The following is an 18,288-nucleotide window of genomic DNA, read 5'->3' on the forward strand; positions in this document are numbered from 1 at the left end:
GTATACCAGTACAAAATGTTTCAACAGGGGAAAACAAATGCAGTTTATAAATAAATGTTATTGATGTTTCAATGTATTAAGGAAGATATAACAAGGAATCATAGGGAGATGATGGAGTGATGCAGAATACTGTGAGACTAGGAAAACTCCAGCAATAAATCAAACCTGAAAAAGGCAAAGAAATCTTGAGAGCATAAATAATATTGATGGTCAGATTGGGATTTTTTTCAAAAAGAAAGAAAGAAAAGGAAAATGGAGGGTTGAAACACTAGCCCCCCCACAAAAGTTATTTGTTTGAAACAAATTCGGACAGAAAAAAAAGCAGAGAAGTGACAAATCCACTCTATAAACTCTAAATTTGGTTTTGGATTTGAAATAGAAACCAAACATTCCAAAGGATTTTCTTCATTTGAACTTCTTCCAACTAATATATCTTAACCAACTCCAAAAAAATCAAGAAAAAAGCACTTCTTCTCATTGATAACTGGTAACCTAACCTTGACTGTGCAGGAAGTTTTAATTAACCAACTGCCATAAATCAGAATTTGGGAAAGCAGGAGGCAAAAGAGAAACGTACCCAAATTTGATTGCTTGCAAGTTTGTTCCAATTGATATATTTTGAGTGGCTGTAGTCGACCCGAGGTGGAAGGTGGCAAGGGAAAGAATAATAACAGAATCAAGAACTGGGAAATACGGGGTTTCGCCCCCCCCCCTTTCTTCCTTTTTTTCTCTGCAAAAGATTAAGATGGCCGCAGCTTCTCTTCCAGTTTTACAGTAGTTGAATTAATTAAATTTAAGGTGGACCAGAACCTTGAAATAAGACTTGTATAACTAACTGCAATTTTGGAACTGGACATTAAGGAAGAACAAAAGATCAAGATGGCTCCCATTGCTCTTCCCCACAGCAGCTGAAGTAGATAAATTTAAGGTTGATCAGAACTCTGAAATAAGAACTGTATAACTAATTGTAACTTTGGAACTGGACATCATGGAAAACTGTGAATTTGAAGAACTACGTGAAATTATAAAAAATATGCATAAACCATTAAAATCAAGCCTAAACAGAATTCTGAGCCTAGAGAAGCAGATATCTAAAGAAGAATTCAAAGAAGAAGAGGGGCAAGACAACGAAGGGGTAGAAATAGAGGGAAATAAAAAGAAGACAAAAAACTCCATTGGTCTTGGCAGTGGTATAGGGAAAACTGTAAAAAGTGGAGGTGTCCCAACAAAAGGGAATAAAAAGCAGACAAAAGAGGTTTTGGAGGCCGTTAGTGGCATGAGGAAAATTGAAGTAGGAGATTATGCCCCAACAAAGAGAAATATAAAATATCCTTTTGATGGTGGCCTGGGGAAAAATGAAGAGAGTATTTTTGGGAGCTGATGGTAAGATGAATTGATGTAAACATTTAATAATACAGTATGATGTTGGCTATGTAATAGTATACATGTGATTATATGTTATGAAAAGGAAAAAATTAAAAACTTTATTTAAAAAAAGGTCCAGAAGGACCTTCAAAGACTTGAACACTGGGCCCTAAGTAACAAGATACAGTTCTGTGGAGAGAAAAGCAAGATCCTTAAGCAGAAAAAACCAAATACAGACATATAGAATAGACAGTACCTAGATCAATGGTGGGTTTCAAAAATTGTTCGAACCTACTCTGTGGGTGTGGCCTCCTTTGTGGGAGTGGCTTGCCGCCCATGTGACTGGATGGGAGTGGCTTGCTGCCCATGTGACCGGATATGAAGATGCCAACAACACTTGTCAGAACCACCTTAAATTACCTCACACACAGCACTGGCATGCATAAGAATATGATGAAAACTTGTTTTTTGAAAGGCATCTTTGGTTTGCGTTAAAACAACTTCAACACATGCAATGTTCTGATTGCATCACAAACGCAGTAGTCATCCTTACCTTTCACAGAGGCACTGAGTTTTATAAATATGAGCATGACAGTGTAGAATAATCATATCCAAGGACCAGTGGTGGGTTTCAAAAAATTTTGGAACCTCTTCTGTAGGTGTGGCCTGCTTTCCGGGTCCACTGGTGGAACCTCTTCTAACCGGTTCGGTAGATTTGACGAACCGGTTCTACCGAATAGGTGCGAACTGGTAGGAACCTACCTCTGACCTAGATCAACAGTAGTAACTGTGAGACCAATCTAGGTATCCTAGTGGTCTACCACTTAAGTATGAGCCAATAGTGTGCTGCTGCTGCCAAAAAAAGTCAATGAGTCCTAGGCTGCATCAATAGAGGGATAGTATTATGATAAGTGAAGTGACAGTACTGCTTTACAGTGTACTGTTGAGACCATATTTAGAATACTGCATCCAGTTCAGAAACACCTTCAGACAGTGCTGGCTCATGGCTTCAAAATGGAGGTCAGCGTTGCCCCCTATAGTTGGCAACCATCAGTGGAGTAAAATCTACAGGGATTCTTTTCCTTCCCTTTCTCTAATTGGGAGGATTATGCACTGACAATATGGTTTGTTTCTCTCCTCTGATTGTGATTTAGATGATTCAGAAAAGGTATCTTCCACTTTCATTGCTAAAGTTAGTTGTTCAAAAATCATACCTTATTATGTTCCCAAGCTGCTTCTTTTTGTAGCTGTTCTTCTTGCAATGCTGTCTCTAGAAAGTGGCTGGTCCTTTTAGCCTCAGCTAACTGTCGATCCTTTTGCTGCTGGGCATATTTCAATTTTTGCATTTCCAACTGAGTGAAGAAAAGTTCATTCTGCGCATCAAGAAATGCTATTGTTTGTTTCTGTTGTGATGAAGAACAGCCCTCTAAGTTCTAAAAAGATTCAAAAGTAGGAAACAGAACAGAGGCAGTTTAGGCAATCACTGGTCATTAAAATGCTGACATGATCATAGGTTTTATGCATTCTGAGTTATAGCATAGGACATCAGAAATCATTGTATTCATTGACCTAAGATGATAAATGGTACTGGAACGTCTGTTGCTACATGATGCGATCATTAAGTTGCTATAAATTGTGATCATAAAGTGAGTCATGCATGATTTTGACTTTTGCTGCTGTAGTCATTAAGCAAATTACTCACACTGATTGCTTATGAGAAGTCCCCAAGTGAATCTAGGATGCTGCAACCATCATAAATTTATGCTGGTTGCCAAGCACACAAATTTTGCTCACATAATCAAAGGGATGCTTCAATAATCATGTGTGAGGACCAGCCATAAGTAAGTTTTTTTCAGTGCTGTCATAACTTTGAATGGTTGTTAAATGAATGGTTGTATGTCGAGAAACCTGTACTGTGATAATATTGGGTCTATTTTTTGAATAATTAATATTCTCTGATTTCTACTTTCTAATCATGATTCTCATCTCACTGCATTTTTTAATATTTATGTAATCATTGCTTTCCCATTTTAGGATTCTATTTCTTTCTGTTTGTTATCCATTCTCTGAGTACAATTGTATAAAACATTGGAACATACAGATGTCATTGTTGAGTCATTTCTCTATCACTGAAAACTTGAGATTTATAGTTATATTTCCTGGCTCATGACTCCTTCTATTGTCATATGCAGCTATGTTCCTGTGTCTTTGCCTTTTCTTCTGTCCCCTTCTTTAAAGTCATTCTGCTAAGATTTTCAAGGCTCTATCCGAACACACTTCTCCCTACCCTCGTATGATGCAACCCATATATACCTCAAAGCCTTATATTGATGAATTAGGTCATAAACTAGGATGCCTGTTTATTTGCTTGTGTTTGTTTATACTTTTTAGCTTCCTAACTCACACATTGGTTATTCCAGGTGGCTTACAATATCTTCTTAGCAATTGTTTCATTTTCAAACACAATTCAACCAGTGGTACAATTCAATTTTTTTACTACTGGTTCTGTGGGTATGGTTTGGTGGGCATGGCAGGGAAAGGATACAGTAAAATCTCCATTCCCACCTCACTCTAGGGGAAGGTTACTGCAAAATCCTCATTCCTTCCCGAACAGCTGGGACTCGGGAGGCAGAGACTAGATGGGGGTGAGGCCAGTCAGAGATGGTATTTACCGGTTCTCCGAACTACTCAAAATTTCTGCTACCAGTTCTCCAGAACTGGTCAGAATACCACCTCTGAATTCAACATTCTGAAGTCCTGAAGTTTTTTTGAACTAGAAAATCTATCAATTTCTTTCTGCTGCAGATTTTCAACTGTAGACAGCAGATCACTATTGTACTGTTCTACCTCCTCATCTTAATTATTAGCTATAAGTAGGTAAAGATTTACTCTAAAGCACTCAATTATTTAAACTTCTTCATTGGGAACAGTAAGATCTTTGCATCTTATAATATACTACTGTATCGTCTGTGTTAATACTAGAAATGTTTTAGCAGGCATATTTTGAATTTAATGGGAAACATTTTTAGTATACATTATATCTTTAGTATTCATTATTAGGATTAATCATCTTGTAAGACTCAAAACAAATAATATAAACTCCCATTTTTGGAGAGATATGAACAAAAAACATTAATTTGTAAAAAAAAAATCAAGTAAAAGCCATACCTGTAATTGTCCAAGCTGTTTCTTATGTAGCATGTCTTGCAGTTCGACTATTTTCTCATTCTGATTATGAATTACTTGAATTAGTTCTTCACACTACAGCAAACAGGACCGAGCAATTTGAAATCAGAAAGTAAATCAGAAACCAGAGAAAAACCCAAACAGCTCAAGGTAAAAGTAAAGAAGGGACTTTTTATCATCTATAATGGACATGTGATAAAGCAAAACAAAATTTGGAGTATGATTCATATGTTAATACAGAAAATTTTGAAAATGGAGATAAAAATGAAATCAGAACTTTTCTTTTTCTTTGTTCATTTTTTTCCTAATGAAAAAAGAACTGGAGAAAAAAAATGGAACTTTGTTATATATATTGACAGCAGCAAGACTATTGTATGCACAAAAATGGAAAGACACTTCGATTCTTACTATGGACAAATGGTTGCAAAAGTTGATGGAGTTGGTTGAAATGCCAAAATTGACTATTTTGGTTAAAGAAAAGAACATGTACTTTTGTTTCTACCTGGAGACCACTTCTGAACTTCATGCTAGATGTGGAAAAGAATGAAACTTTGATTTTGGGTTTTATTGAGTAGATTGATAGATCTTTACAGAAATGTTTTGTTTATATTATTATGAAAAAGCAAAAAGTTGTGATTTGATGTTAATGCCTTATTTTACTGTAACAGAGAGAGTCGGAAGTTAATGCTTCTTTTTCTTATCTTTCCTCACTTCCCTTTCCCTTCCCCCCCTGCTTTTCTATTTACTTTTTTATTTTACAATATTTTATAACAATAAAAATGTTAAATCGAAAGGAAGGAGCCTTATACCATCCCAATCAAATAATTGTCTAATCTATTTTTTGAAAACCTCGTGATGGAGCACCCACAACACCAGGAGGTAAGCCATTCCATTAATTAATTGTTCTCACTGTCAGAAAATTTCTCTTTACTTCTTGGTTGGATCTCTCTTTGACAAGCTTTCACCCATTACTTTTTGTCTTGCCCTCTGGGTGTCCTCTGGTACTCTTTGTCTTGATACTATCCTTCTGTTGATGTAGCCTACGATTGCATCAGCCTTTTTGGCAGCTTCTACACATTGCTGCCTCATACTTAAGTGGTGGTCAGATACCACTATTCTATACTTATGCATTTGGTTTTTCTTGCCTATATGTAGGACCTTACTTTTCTCATCACTGAACTACATCTTGTTGCATAGGGCCCAAAGTGGAACAAATGCTACTTCACTGATAGTAGAACTGTAAATGGCTAATAAGGCTCAACAACTAAATTAAGAAATCTGCAAATAACATTTGCATACTTAATTGACCTAGGAACAGGTTAGCTGTTTAAAGAGTTTATCGAATTTCAATCCACATGTCCTTTTGAAGATAAAAAACAGTTATTTATAAGAGGACATCTTAAAACCACATGATTAATTTATGGAATACCTATTGAGTGTCAACAATCATTGCATTTTTAAAGATTGGAAATCTAGTGAAAGAAAAATGTTATTGCAATATTTTTTTTCTATTTATTGTCAACTAGCTGGATATCTGTGTTTCGCTACAAAACCATGTGATCAGGCCAGCCCACAGGGTGGATGAATCACACTCTGGCCACAACCATATAAGGGGAACGTCTAACTCCTTAGCATCGACGCATGTTAATATAATACTGTATAAGGAATACTGATGATCTGATGGTCATTTTGAAAAATCCTTTCTTAGCGAGCACCTAGGTGCCAAGGGGAACATATGTGCCAAATTTCAAGTTTGTAAGCTTTACAGATCTGGAGATTTTGTGATGATGCATGAGTGGTCTTTTGCATATATATATATATATATATATATATATATATATATGTATGTATGTATGTATGTATGTATGTATGTATGTATGTATGTATGTATGTATGTATGTATATATGTATATATGTATATATGTATATATGTATATATGTATATATGTATATATGTATATATGTATATATGTATATATGTATATATGTATATCGGTTTCTCTTTCTTTGTTAGGCCAACATGTGTTTGTCCTTAACAACAGCAGATCCGATTACATAGGTTGGGAAAGGGTGGGGTTGCTTTATCATGCGATTCCTGAATCCCTTCCCCTAGAGCTCAATTAGATGGAAACAAAGTCGATCTTGCTTTCAAACAAGGAGAGAGAGGAAACCTGCTTTTCTAACTTTGCAGGATCTGCTTTCTCAGTGTATCAGAGAAAAACAAAAACAGACTTTTCAGAGCAGATTGAATCAGCTAGGTGTTAGATGCTGCATTTCTCATGCAACTCTTGGCCCCTTTTTAACACCTCTTCTTAATCACAACAGTGTCCTTCATCTCAGGAGAGATAATCAGCCTTTCTCATTGAAACGGGATGTTCCTCTTTGCTCCAAGAGGGGGTGGGGGAAATCCCGGCACCTGATTTCAGATGGACTGAGTCAATAACTGGGTGGAGCCTGATGACCAAGGTGTGGCTAAAAGAGCTTATCTGACTCAGTCCAATCAAGAGAGGACAAGGTCAACCCATCCTGGATACTCCTCCCCTCACTATGGAGAAGGGAAACTTACCAAAGTTGCAGATGACAGAAAGCTGGCAAGAATAGCCAACACGCTAGTTGTAGGCTCAAGATCTTGACAGACTTGAAAAATGGGCCCTATCCAACAAAATGAAATTTAATGTGGAGAAAAGCAAAGTTTGACACTTAGGTAGGAAAAAAACAAAGGAACAAGTATAGATTAGGCGAAACCTGGGTCAAAAACTAACTGTGAGATGGACCTTGCAATACTAGTGGACGATCACTAAAACGTGAGCCAGAAGTGTGCAGCAGCCGCCAAAAAAGCTAATGCAATCTTGATCGTATAAACAGAGGCATAGAATCAAAATCATTTGAAGTATTAGTATTGCTTTATAAGACCTTAGTAAGACCACACCTGGGATACTGCATCCAGTTTTGGCCACCATATTACCAGAGATGTTGAGGCTTTGGAAAAAGTGCAAGAAGATCAACCAAGATGATCAGAAGCCTGGAGACTAAAACATATGAAGGACAGTTGTAGGATTTGAGTTTGGCTAATCTAGAGAAAAAAAGGACTGGGGGTTATGATAGCAGTAGTCCAGTATTTGACAGGCTGCGACAAAGAAAAAGGGGTCAACTTATTTTCCAAAACACCAGAAGGCAAGAAAAGGAACAATGGGTGGAAACTTATCAAGGAGACAAGCAACCTGGAATTTAAGGAGAAACTTCCTAACAGTAAGAACAATTAACCAGTGGAACAGCTTGCCTTCAGATGATGTGGGTATTTCACCACTGGTGGTTTTTAATAAAAGACTGGACAGCCAACTGTCTGAAATGATATAGGGTCTCCTGCTTGAGCAGGCAGTTGGATTAAAAGATGTCCAAGGTCTTTTCCAGCTCTATTCCTAATTATATTTCAGTCATTCGATCTCTATCAGTATTCATTCTTCAAAGAATTACAAACCTCATTTTCCTTGCTCTCTAACGTCTCTTTCAATTTCTGGATTATGTGATCCTGTTTCTTGGATGCATGCTGGACAGATTTCAGTTCAAAATCCATTTCATTCACTTTGTCTTGGAGCTGCTGAATACCAAAAATAAATTTATGTCACTAATTAAATTTTATATTTATTCCTTATATTTAAGAAAAGGCAAACTAGCAGCAAATTGTCTTACAACCGTGAAGTATCATTAAAATAACTAGATACAATAAAGCATGAATGTCAGGTTTCCAAGTAACACCCCCAACGAAAAAAGAAACCAAGGCTTAAGTTTCCTCAAAGTTCCATTTTATTAGAGATGTCATATTGGCACATCTGGGAAAACCTGAATCTGAAAGTTTCCAGGTTTTCCCCACCCAAATGAAAGTTCAGGTCTCTGCCCAGCATCCACATGATCCAATAAGGCCCTATCAAAAACTGGAGATGCCTCCCAGTCACACCATTGCAGCTGCAGGACAAGGTGTCCTTGACTCTCTGAGAAAGGAAGGTTATTTTGACTATATATCACCCATACCCAGTCTGTTATTTAGTTATATTTCTGGTAAGTTGGGCTATAGTTTCTTTTTGCGTGAAGACCAATGCAAAGGAGGAGTTAAGTAACTCTGCTTTCTCTCTGTTGCCTGTTACTTCCTTGCTATCTTCTTTCTTTAGTGCACTAACTCTTTCCTTGATTTTTTTTCTTGTTTATATGTTGGAAGAAACTTTTTTTTTTCAATCTTTGACTTTTGTTGCAAGTCTTGGTTCATTCTGCCTTTGCTTTCTTTGCAGATTCTGGCTATCTGCTGATATCCTGCCTTAGTTATGTGTCCCTCTTTCTGTTTTTTTGTATTTGTCCATTTTCTCTTTCAATTTGTCAGAGAAAGCTTTGTGAAGCCATGCTGGTTTCTTCTTGGATTTCTTGTTTTTCTTTCTCATTGGTATTGTGCTGGTATGGGCTTTTATGATCATATTTTTCAGAGTTTCCCAAGATTCTTGAATTGTTTTCCCCTTTAGGATTTTCATCCAAGGAATCTTTCCCAAGTTCTCTTTGAGTTTATTTAAATTAGCTCTTTTAAAATCTAAGATTCTGGTATCATTATATACTATTGCTTGTGTTTGCATTATGACATGTTCACTCTCTCACAAGGTTCCTGCAGTTTCAACTGCCTCTATCACTTCTTCTCTGTTTGTAAATATTAAGTCCAGTATGGCTGTCCCTCTAGTTCTCTCCTCTAACTTTTTGATGACAAAGTTGTCAGCTAGGTTGGTTAGGAACCTATTTGAATTCTCACTTGGTGCAGAATTAGTTTTCAAATTGATATCACGGTAATTGAAGTCCCCCATTACTATTGTAGTGTGTTTCCTACATATATTTGTTAGTTGGTTGGCAAAACTGCTTCTGCTTGATTGGGTGGCCTATAGTATACACCTATGGCCATGCCATTCTTTTTTTCTTTTATGTTGACCTATATGCATTCTATGAGGTTTTCTTCTTTGGTTTCATGCAATTCTGTAGCAATGTAGTGGTCCTTTACATACAGTGCAACTCCACCTCGTCTTTTATGGGGTCTGTTTCTTTTTTGAAGAGTTTGTATCCTTCTATCAGTATGTTCCAGTCATGGGTTTCATCCCACCAAGTTTCTGTTATTTCAATTATGTCATATCTACCTTCATGTAATAATAGTTCAAGTTCACCCTGTTTGTTCCCCAGACTTTGTGCACTTGAGATCTTTATGTCTGACTCTGGGTTTGCTTTCTATGTCTCCTATTTAGTGTTTGGGTTTGTCTTCCTTCCCATCCTTCCTTACTTTATTATTTGCCTTGCTTTCTAGGGGTTTTTACTTGGAATTAGGTCCTGGAAGTCGCAAAGACAGGTCACCCTCCCCCCTCAATTTTAGTTTAAAGCTCTCCTGATAATTTGAGCCAGTCGTTTTCCGAAAACATGCTTCCCAGTCTTTGTGAGGTGCAATCTATCCCTTGCCAAAAGCCCATCTTGGAGATAGTACAGACCATGGTCCAGGAATCCAAAGTTTTTCTGGCGACACCAACCCTGTAGCCAGTGGTTCACTTCTATAATTCTTTGTTCTCTTACCAGATGTTGTCCTTTTGTTGGCAGTGCAGCGCTGAAGCCTGGCACTAGGTTGGCATCCATGTATTTTCTCAATTCCTTCATTTCTTTAGGTTTGGGTAGTTTAGCCCCTGGCAAAAACTCTATCATGCAATAGGTTGCACAATGACGGGGGAGGAAATTGCAGTCTTCTTCACTAAAAACCCCAGATAGGCCTCAGTACTCTTTTGGCATGTGTTGGCTGCCAGATAGTCCATCAGTGGCGGGGGCTGTGGCTTCGGGGTCACTGACCCTGCTAGTGGTTTCTTGGTAATGGCTTGGTTTTATGGGTGCAGCGGCCCAATGCTGATATTTTTTTATAACCGTCCTCCCAGGTGATGGTTGGTCCCCACTTGTCCAGTCATGCAAGCCCTAGTTTAACCGACACAGTCATTTTTGGGGTTATGACAAACCGAATGAGTTCTTGGTGGTGACCCATCTCCAGTCTGATGAGCTCAATGACTAATGTGGCAGGGGCCCTGCCAATTAGTGTTCCATCAACCTGCTTGAAATGGATGGGGTGCCCTAGGGGTCTTGTGCATATACCTAACTGTTCAAATATGGGGAGGATGATTAGGCATCAAGTGCAGCCCATGTCTATGATGGCCTCTACTTCCCTTGGACCCGTTTCTGGTACTGCTATCTTAGTTTTGATAGTAAAGAGGCGGATGGCTGTACTTACCATCGGGTTGTCATCACAGCTGTTTTCCCCCTGGGGCTTTGTGGGGTTTCACTGGCTGGAGTTCCCTCAACTTCATTGGGAAGGAGTGGAACCTTTACAGCCACCTTTGTCGGGCGGCTTCCGCAGGGTTTGCCTTGTCCTGGCCATGACTGGAGGCTGGGCTTGGGAAACCAGGGCTGGGGCCAAGCATTTGGAAGCCTGGTGCCCGTGCTGACCACACCAATAGCACTCGACAGCCCCAGACAGTGTGGGAGGCAACACATTGGCTTTCTTCACTTGGACTTGGCACCCCAGTGGCATTCTTGTCTATGGCAGGCTTCCTATGGGAGTGACGTTCCAGGTCCAAGGCGACAGTGGTGTTGTACCAAGCCTATATACATTCTGGTACTCTCCTGATTCCACAGGCTTGTCTGAGGTCTGGGTTGAGAGTCTCCTTAAAAGTATGTACAAGGAGGCATTCTGGCCAGTCTCTGAAACTCCCAAATTAATTCTTTCAGGTGTCAGCAGGCTTGATCCAGCACCTTAATCTGAGACTCGGCTTCCACTCGATGGGCCATGTCCTCAAATGGTGTCCACATCAGCTGGACGAACTCATTTGCATCTTCTAGCTCAAGGGTCTCTTTGTCGTGAAGCTCAGCTATCCATTTTGCCACTTCTCCTTCATTCATGCCATCAGTGATGGCAGAAATCAATTCCCAATCGAATGGGTATTGATCCCCATACTGGTCAATGTGAGCCCAGACTTGATTGAGAAAATAGGCTAGTCTCTCTGGAGTCCCGTCAAACACTGCCCGGAAACATGGAGGGGGAACGGCTGGTCAGCCTGTTGCTGAGCTTGTGCGGGTTGTTAGTCCAGCAACTGCTGCTAGGCTGGGACCTGTTGAGGGATCACGGACTGGGGTTGAAACTGCAGCTGCAGCTGGGCCTGTGCTTGTTGTGGAGCAATGGCTGGTATCTGGAAAGGCCTGAGCTGTTGGAAAGGCATCGGCTGCAGAACCAGGGCCGGCTGCACTGATATTGCACCCATCCCTGGTCTGGGTAGAATGCCCATCCAAGAGGGATCTGGCCCACTGGCCAAAGACTGGTTGTTGCGGTGGAGTAGTGAGACCCCAGAAGCCTTGTTGCAGGCCCATCATTCCCTGGCTGGGCTGGTTCAGCAAGTTTGGTTGTTGGGTCATTTGCATTCCTGTGGTGACCGTGGCCACAGTTGGTCCGTTCCATGAGGCTTTGGACTGAACCACTCTGCGCCAAGTGGAAGAAAGCTGATGCTCGCTCAGTTGCGCTGTAACTTTTTGGCCCAGGAAGGTGAATGTAGACTGTGCCAAGGTCTATCTGGGCTGTTCGGTGCCAAGGGGTTGAGTAGTGCTGCTCATGCCGAGTTGGTCAAATTGTTCCAAGAGACCAGCTAGCAACTGACTATGCAATGGTAGTGGGAATCCCCATTCTCTGGAACATTTGCGGTGCATCTGCTTTGGTATTCTCCATTCAAGGGTCTGGGCCTGTACCGCACCCATTTGTGGTTCCAATAGCATCTCCTGAAGTGGGGTGCTTTCCACAACTTCACCTTGCAGGGTCAGGTCCAGCTGCAGGCTCCGCTTGAGCGCCGGTTCTTTTTGCCGGGCACCCAGCTGGCGCTCTCTTTCTGTGGCTTCTTCAACTTCCACCAGAGTTTGGGAAGGGGAGTAGATGGTCTCAATATAAATCACTGAAGCATCTCTGTGGCTCCCTCTGTGGTTTTCATCTTCCTCCATCTTCCCTGAGTCTTTTCACCACTGGGTTCAGATCGATGCTTGGGGCTCTGGACTCTGGAGAGCACCCCGAAGTTCGGAGGAGCTGGTAGAATTTTTAAAGAGGATTAGGGTTTATTGCCAGGGTTCCAAATAACACACCAAGGCTTTCCTCAAAGTTCCATTTTATTAGAGATGTCATATTGGCACATCTGGGAAAACCCAAATCTGAAAGTTTCCAAGTTTTCCCCACCCAAATGAAAGTTCAGGTCCCTGCCCAGCATCCACATGTCCATCACAAGGCCCAATCAGGCACCATCCAAAACTGGAGATGCCTTCCAGTCACACCATGGCTGCTGCAGGCCAAGGTGTTCTTGACTCTCTAAGAAAGGAAGGTTATTTTGACTATATATCACCATACACCCATATAATCCCCCCTCCCATTTTCCCATAGTAGAAAATGTGGCAGGCCCAATGTAAAAGATGGCTTTCAGGTCTGACAATGTAAAGGATTCACCGGGAAGCTATTGCCTTCTGCAGACACAGGTGATAGATAGATGGATGGATGGGTGGATGGATGGATGGATGGATGGATGGAAATTCAAGAGAAAGTAAGAAGCAATCTACAAGAATATCCAGCTTGCTCTGTTGCCTGATTTGAGTGCACTGTTTCTCTCCTTTCAATAGCCTTGCAAGTACGGTATACATTTTTCTTCTACATTTTTTATTAAGGGAATAAATAATTGAATAAAGGAAAATATTAACAGATTCATGTAACTACGTAACCATTATATTCTACTCTGGCATCAAAAACAGAAGTACGTTTTTCTTTTGAGAGCTCACAACAGATTTAAATTCAAGAATGTAAAAAAATGACAAATGGTTGTCTGTATTATAAACAAGAATTTATTTTTCTGTTCAATTCTCTATCTATATCACCCAATAAATACTTCATCCCTCAACTGATTAATTTGTCAGTCACAAAAAATTATGGAGAAGTACTCCAAATCAGAGTATCAACTGTCCAGTTGGTGAGTCCAGAAAAAGAAGCTCATGGAACATTATTTTACCAAGAATCTAAAATGTTACTGAATAAACCTCATTGACAGAGAAGAAGCGAAACCAGCACTGGGTTTCCCATGCAATAGCAAGCATTGTTAATTTCCCCTTTTCTCCACGGGACATCCATAGTCCAATACATCCACCAATCATTTCTGTTCATTTTGTTATGGGAACCAACGGTTCAGGGGTGGGTTTCAACCGGTTCACAGCGGTCCCCGCGAACCGGTTGGTTGGCGAACCCGGAAGTAACTTCCGGGAACGGCGAAGGGCCCGCCCGCCCGCACTCCTTACTGGTCTTTGAAGGCTTCTGCGCTTCCACGCAGGCGCATGGCACATACAGTGCCTGCGCGAGTCTCTGCGAGCAGCTGGATGGCACATACAGAGCCTGCGTGAGTCTCCGCGAGCAGCTGGAGCATCGCGCAGGCGCTAAGACGCATGCATGTGTGCGTGCACGAAGACGCCGCCAGCCCCGTTCCAACCAAACCGGTTGGAACGGGATTAGCAACCCACCCCTGCAACGGTTGCTACATCTGCTTGATGTGTCCTTGAGATGTCAGCAATGTTTCACAGAAGCCAATGGATGCTTGGAAATTATTCTCCCACTCTTGCACTTCATCTACCACCACCACCCCTTTTATTGTCAAGCTGTGAGTGAAGCAAAAATGTAGGCGAAAATGTGAGTCAGTCTTGACAAAGAGGTAAGAAAAATGAAGTTTTATGTAATTTCTTCACATACTTGATGTCAATGTTTCTCTGGCCTGAACTTAGACACTAGTTTTTGTTAAGCTTACTAGATAATTCCTATATTGTTTTCAATCTGCACAGTTACAGGTATAAATATATATTTACAGTACACGAGTCATGGAAATACTTATAGAAAGATGATGTACATACCAGATGGCACATTAGCTTACAGCAGCTTTTCAGATTTCCAGGCATGTTTTGCACATAAAGATTTGCTAATTTAGAAAGATATATTCCATACAAACAAGGCTTTCATCTTGATTTAAACAAATAATGTATTAACTTTCAGACAGCAAGAACAAAAGAAGGAAAATGAATGGCTGAAGATGCTTTCAACTAGGGGGAAACTCAACTTCTTTGTAACTGAGTCAAAAATAAACTTAGCTAAATTTTATTTTATGTCAAATTTGAACCACTTCTGAACCATTTGAAAACATTGCTATTCAACTTGCCAAAGAACTGGGGAGAGGGACGTGTGAGAAGGAATGCAGACGATCCAAGAATAGACTGTGTGAGCCAAGAACTCACCAAGGTCACTACAACAAAGAAATGAACTTTTCTCCCCCCCCCCCCAAAAAAAAAGACTGATTCATAATTGGACAGCATGACCTTATCGGTGGGAAGGAGGGGAGACTAATGTTTAACTATGTAGCATTGCGGAGAAAAACTCCAGAGCTGGTTTTATTTCTTCAGTGCTGAAATGGTGTATCCAATAAAGTTTTAGTTTTGGGATTACAAAGTTCCTGAGAGTGTCTACCTTTCTTGGGTTTGCTAGTCAGACTGTTGATATTTAACCAAAAACTTAGAATAGCTAAATTTTCACCATAAACCCCAGATCTATAGCTGACTTTCAGATAATTTTGAATCACATTTATTTAAGGCATTATCAATATGCCTTTTTAGCAGGCACAAAATATTACTGTATGCATTAACAGTCAAAAAGTATTTTGAATTGTGAGTCGCCCTGAGTCCCCTTCGGGGGAAAAGGGTGGCATACAAATATAAATCAATCAATTTGTATTACTTTGGTATTACTGCTATATGAATGTATGAGTTGGAACTTGGAAGATAATATATTTGAACACACTCTCAATGCTGAAAGCTACTGCTATAGCATCCCCCCCCCCAAATAGTCATCCAGCCTTTGTTTTAGCATCTCCAGTAGGATTTTTTTCCCTCATGTTCAATTAAAATCAATTTCTTGTAATTTAAATGTACAGTTTACCTGTTCCCATTAAACAGTTGAACAGTTCTATCGGCTACAAAGGTACCTCCAATTTTCTTTTCATGCACTGTTGTGCCCACCATTCTGTACTCATAACTTTGATTTGATCCTATTAAATTTCATAGTGTTGGGTTTTGCACAATATTTCAGCTTGTTAAAACCTTCCGCCATGTAATATATTTACTTGTTTCCAACCTTGAAAGCCAAAATTACATTAAGGTGTATTCTAGCCAGCACGCTGACTTAAGATGTTACATTTAGAAGCAATTGTATTGTTCCCAAGATAATTTTGAACATTTTTGAAATTAAATAAATACCTTATTCATAGCATTTAAAGAGCTGTTTTTTTCCATATGTTCTGTATCATTTAACACGTTGCAGTATGTTAGCTGCTGGTTAGCCTCAAACATATTCTGAAGAGACAAAGAGAATAAGAAAAATATTATTTGCTGAGATATTGTTTACCTTTTATTGTTATATCATTTCACTAAAACTGCTTGGAAGAGGCAAAGTGCAACATTTATTTATTTATTAACAAAGCTCCATATTTTTTAAACTGCTGAACTTGAGGGAATTATTTAAAGCATCGTTATCTTCCTTTTCTGGTTCATGAAGCTGAAACATTGTTTATTTAATAAATAGCAGAGAAGGTGCTGAAATTACACAAGTTTGAAGGCAGTTTTTGCAAATAATTTCAAAATATAAAGTATACACCCCAAGAGACACCTTTCATTAAGATATCTGCAATATATCTCTATAAGAGAGAAGTAAAATTAGTTTTTTAATGGAATGCAGCTTTTCTTCTCTAACATTTTAGCTACATTGTTATTAGAATTGCTAATCCTATAGATGAGACAGTTCAGCTAAAACTCTGTTATATTGAACAGATCAGAATATCACATAAAAATGATGCATTTATTTGATTGTTGATTCTTTGTATTTAGTATATATGTATTTTATTATTGTATTTTCTTCAATCTGTTTTTTCCTAAATAGTACTAGTTTAAGTCCAGTATATCTTTGTAACATTTTATGATTTTAAGCAAGACTACAATCTTACTTACTGAGTTCAGTAGGATTGTGCATACATAATATTAACATTGTGCATACATAATATTAAAATTATAGAAAGCAGTTTCTCTTTTACAAATTCCAGAATTAATTGTAACTTTATCATTTTAATAGAATCAATTCCTGGAGATTTTTCAAGAAGATAATCTTCAGCAAAACTCAATTCTGTCTGTGTCTCTGGATTTCCACCACGCAGTTAACATAATTTAACTGAGTTTTGTAATGTGAAAAAACTAGGAGAAAACAAAATTGCTGAAAGAAAATACAATTGTCATTCGAAAATCAGCTACTATACTGTAGTTACAGGTATTCTTCTACTTTCTAAGGTAACGAACCATGGTGGCACAGTGATTAGAATGGAGTATTGCAGGCTAACTCTGCCCACAGTCTGGAATTCAATTCTGACAGGCTCAAGGTTGACTCACCCTTCCAAGGTTGGTTAAAATGAGTTCCCAGAATATTGGGGACAATATGCTGACACTGCAAACTACTCAGAAAGTGCTGTAAAGCACTACTGTATTTCCCCGACAATAAGACAGGGTCTTATTTTCTTTTGACCCCCAAAAATGGTCTTGGCCTTATTATCAGGGGGTCTTATTATTTTAGGGGTGCAGGAAACCCCGGGCAGCCTGTGCACTCACAGCCGGGAGTCTGGCAGAGGCTCCCTCCATGTGCCGCCATCAAGCCCCTCCCCTCCCTCAGTGTGTGTGTGGAATGTGAGCAGCCCAAAGGCACCAAGCCCCACAAGTGCCTACCCCCCTGCTTGCGTGCCTCCCAGACCTCACCACATCAATGTGTTCTGCTTCTGCTACTTTCCTTGCATGCAGACAAAAGTAGCAGAAGTCTTTCTTTCTCTCCCACAAACTCCTCCTCTGCGGCTTGCAAACCACCAGCCAGGGCAGCAGCCACTCTATAGTGACAGTCACCAGAGGTCTCCCATTCCCCTTTGCTCCTCTCCAATCACCCCACAATCTCCTCATCCAAGTGTGGAGTGCCCCCTGGCAAGCCCAGGAAGCCTCTCTTCCTTGGGAGTCACGGATGGGACGGTGATGTGGCCAGACTCTTCTTGGGAAGGGGAGCCTCGCAGTACCCTTGCCTGCCCCCCTTCCTCACGCTTACTCTTCCTAGGCACCCAGCAGTGAGACATCAAGCAGCCGCGCCGAGGGCAGCCCTGACAGATGCAGCTCAGCTGGCCCAGCCACGGCCAGTACTCCTCGCCCACGGCTGAGCTTGGCCGCAAGGGGCTAGCCTGGGCCTCCGCAGGTGGCAACGGCAGCAGCAGCAAAACCTGCAATGCCTCAGCCATCCCCAAGAGACCAGCGCCAGCTGCAACTGCCCACCATGCAGCAGCCACCCCCACTGGAAGCATGCACACCAATGTCCGCCCGCCATGCATGGAGTCCTCTCTGCCGCTGCTGGCCGCCCTGCTGATAGCCCCGGGGTGACGATGCTGACCCTGTGGCTGCTGTGGCAGGTGCTTGGTATTGCGGCCTATGCGGACATGGCGCCTGGGCGAGAGCGGGCAGGCCATCACCATGGTGCAGGAGCAGGAACAGGCACTCAAGGTCTATAGTCGGTGCCACGGGCAGTGGACGGGCAGAAGGGGCAGGGGGTGCAGGAGTTCA

At 40.5% G+C, this 18,288-nt stretch overlaps 1 protein-coding gene across 6 annotated transcripts in view; it reads right to left on the minus strand.

Moving 5' to 3' along the window:
• The window catches only part of PDE4DIP (phosphodiesterase 4D interacting protein), a 155,148-nt gene that overhangs the window by 99,624 nt on the left and 37,236 nt on the right, over positions 1–18,288 (minus strand). For 2 of the 6 annotated variants that reach the window (XM_087726564.1, XM_087726562.1), the window contains 4 exons: positions 15,910–16,005; positions 8,030–8,146; positions 4,534–4,626; positions 2,580–2,798 (listed from right to left, as the gene is read on the minus strand). In XM_087726564.1, coding sequence (XP_087582690.1) covers positions 2,580–2,798; positions 4,534–4,626; positions 8,030–8,146; positions 15,910–16,005 — 525 coding nt within the window. Of the gene's footprint in view, positions 1–2,579; positions 2,799–4,533; positions 4,627–8,029; positions 8,150–15,909; positions 16,006–18,288 lie in introns of all 6 variants that reach the window. The other 4 variants (XM_087726563.1, XM_087726561.1, XM_087726565.1 and 1 more) reach the window with 3 other exon arrangements.

The sequence above is a fragment of the Thamnophis sirtalis genome, unplaced genomic scaffold, assembly GCF_051295495.1.
Source record: "Thamnophis sirtalis isolate CommonGarterSnake01/CBP01778 unplaced genomic scaffold, rThaSir2_p1.2 scaffold_12, whole genome shotgun sequence".
Taxonomy (NCBI): Eukaryota; Metazoa; Chordata; class Lepidosauria; order Squamata; family Natricidae; genus Thamnophis; species Thamnophis sirtalis.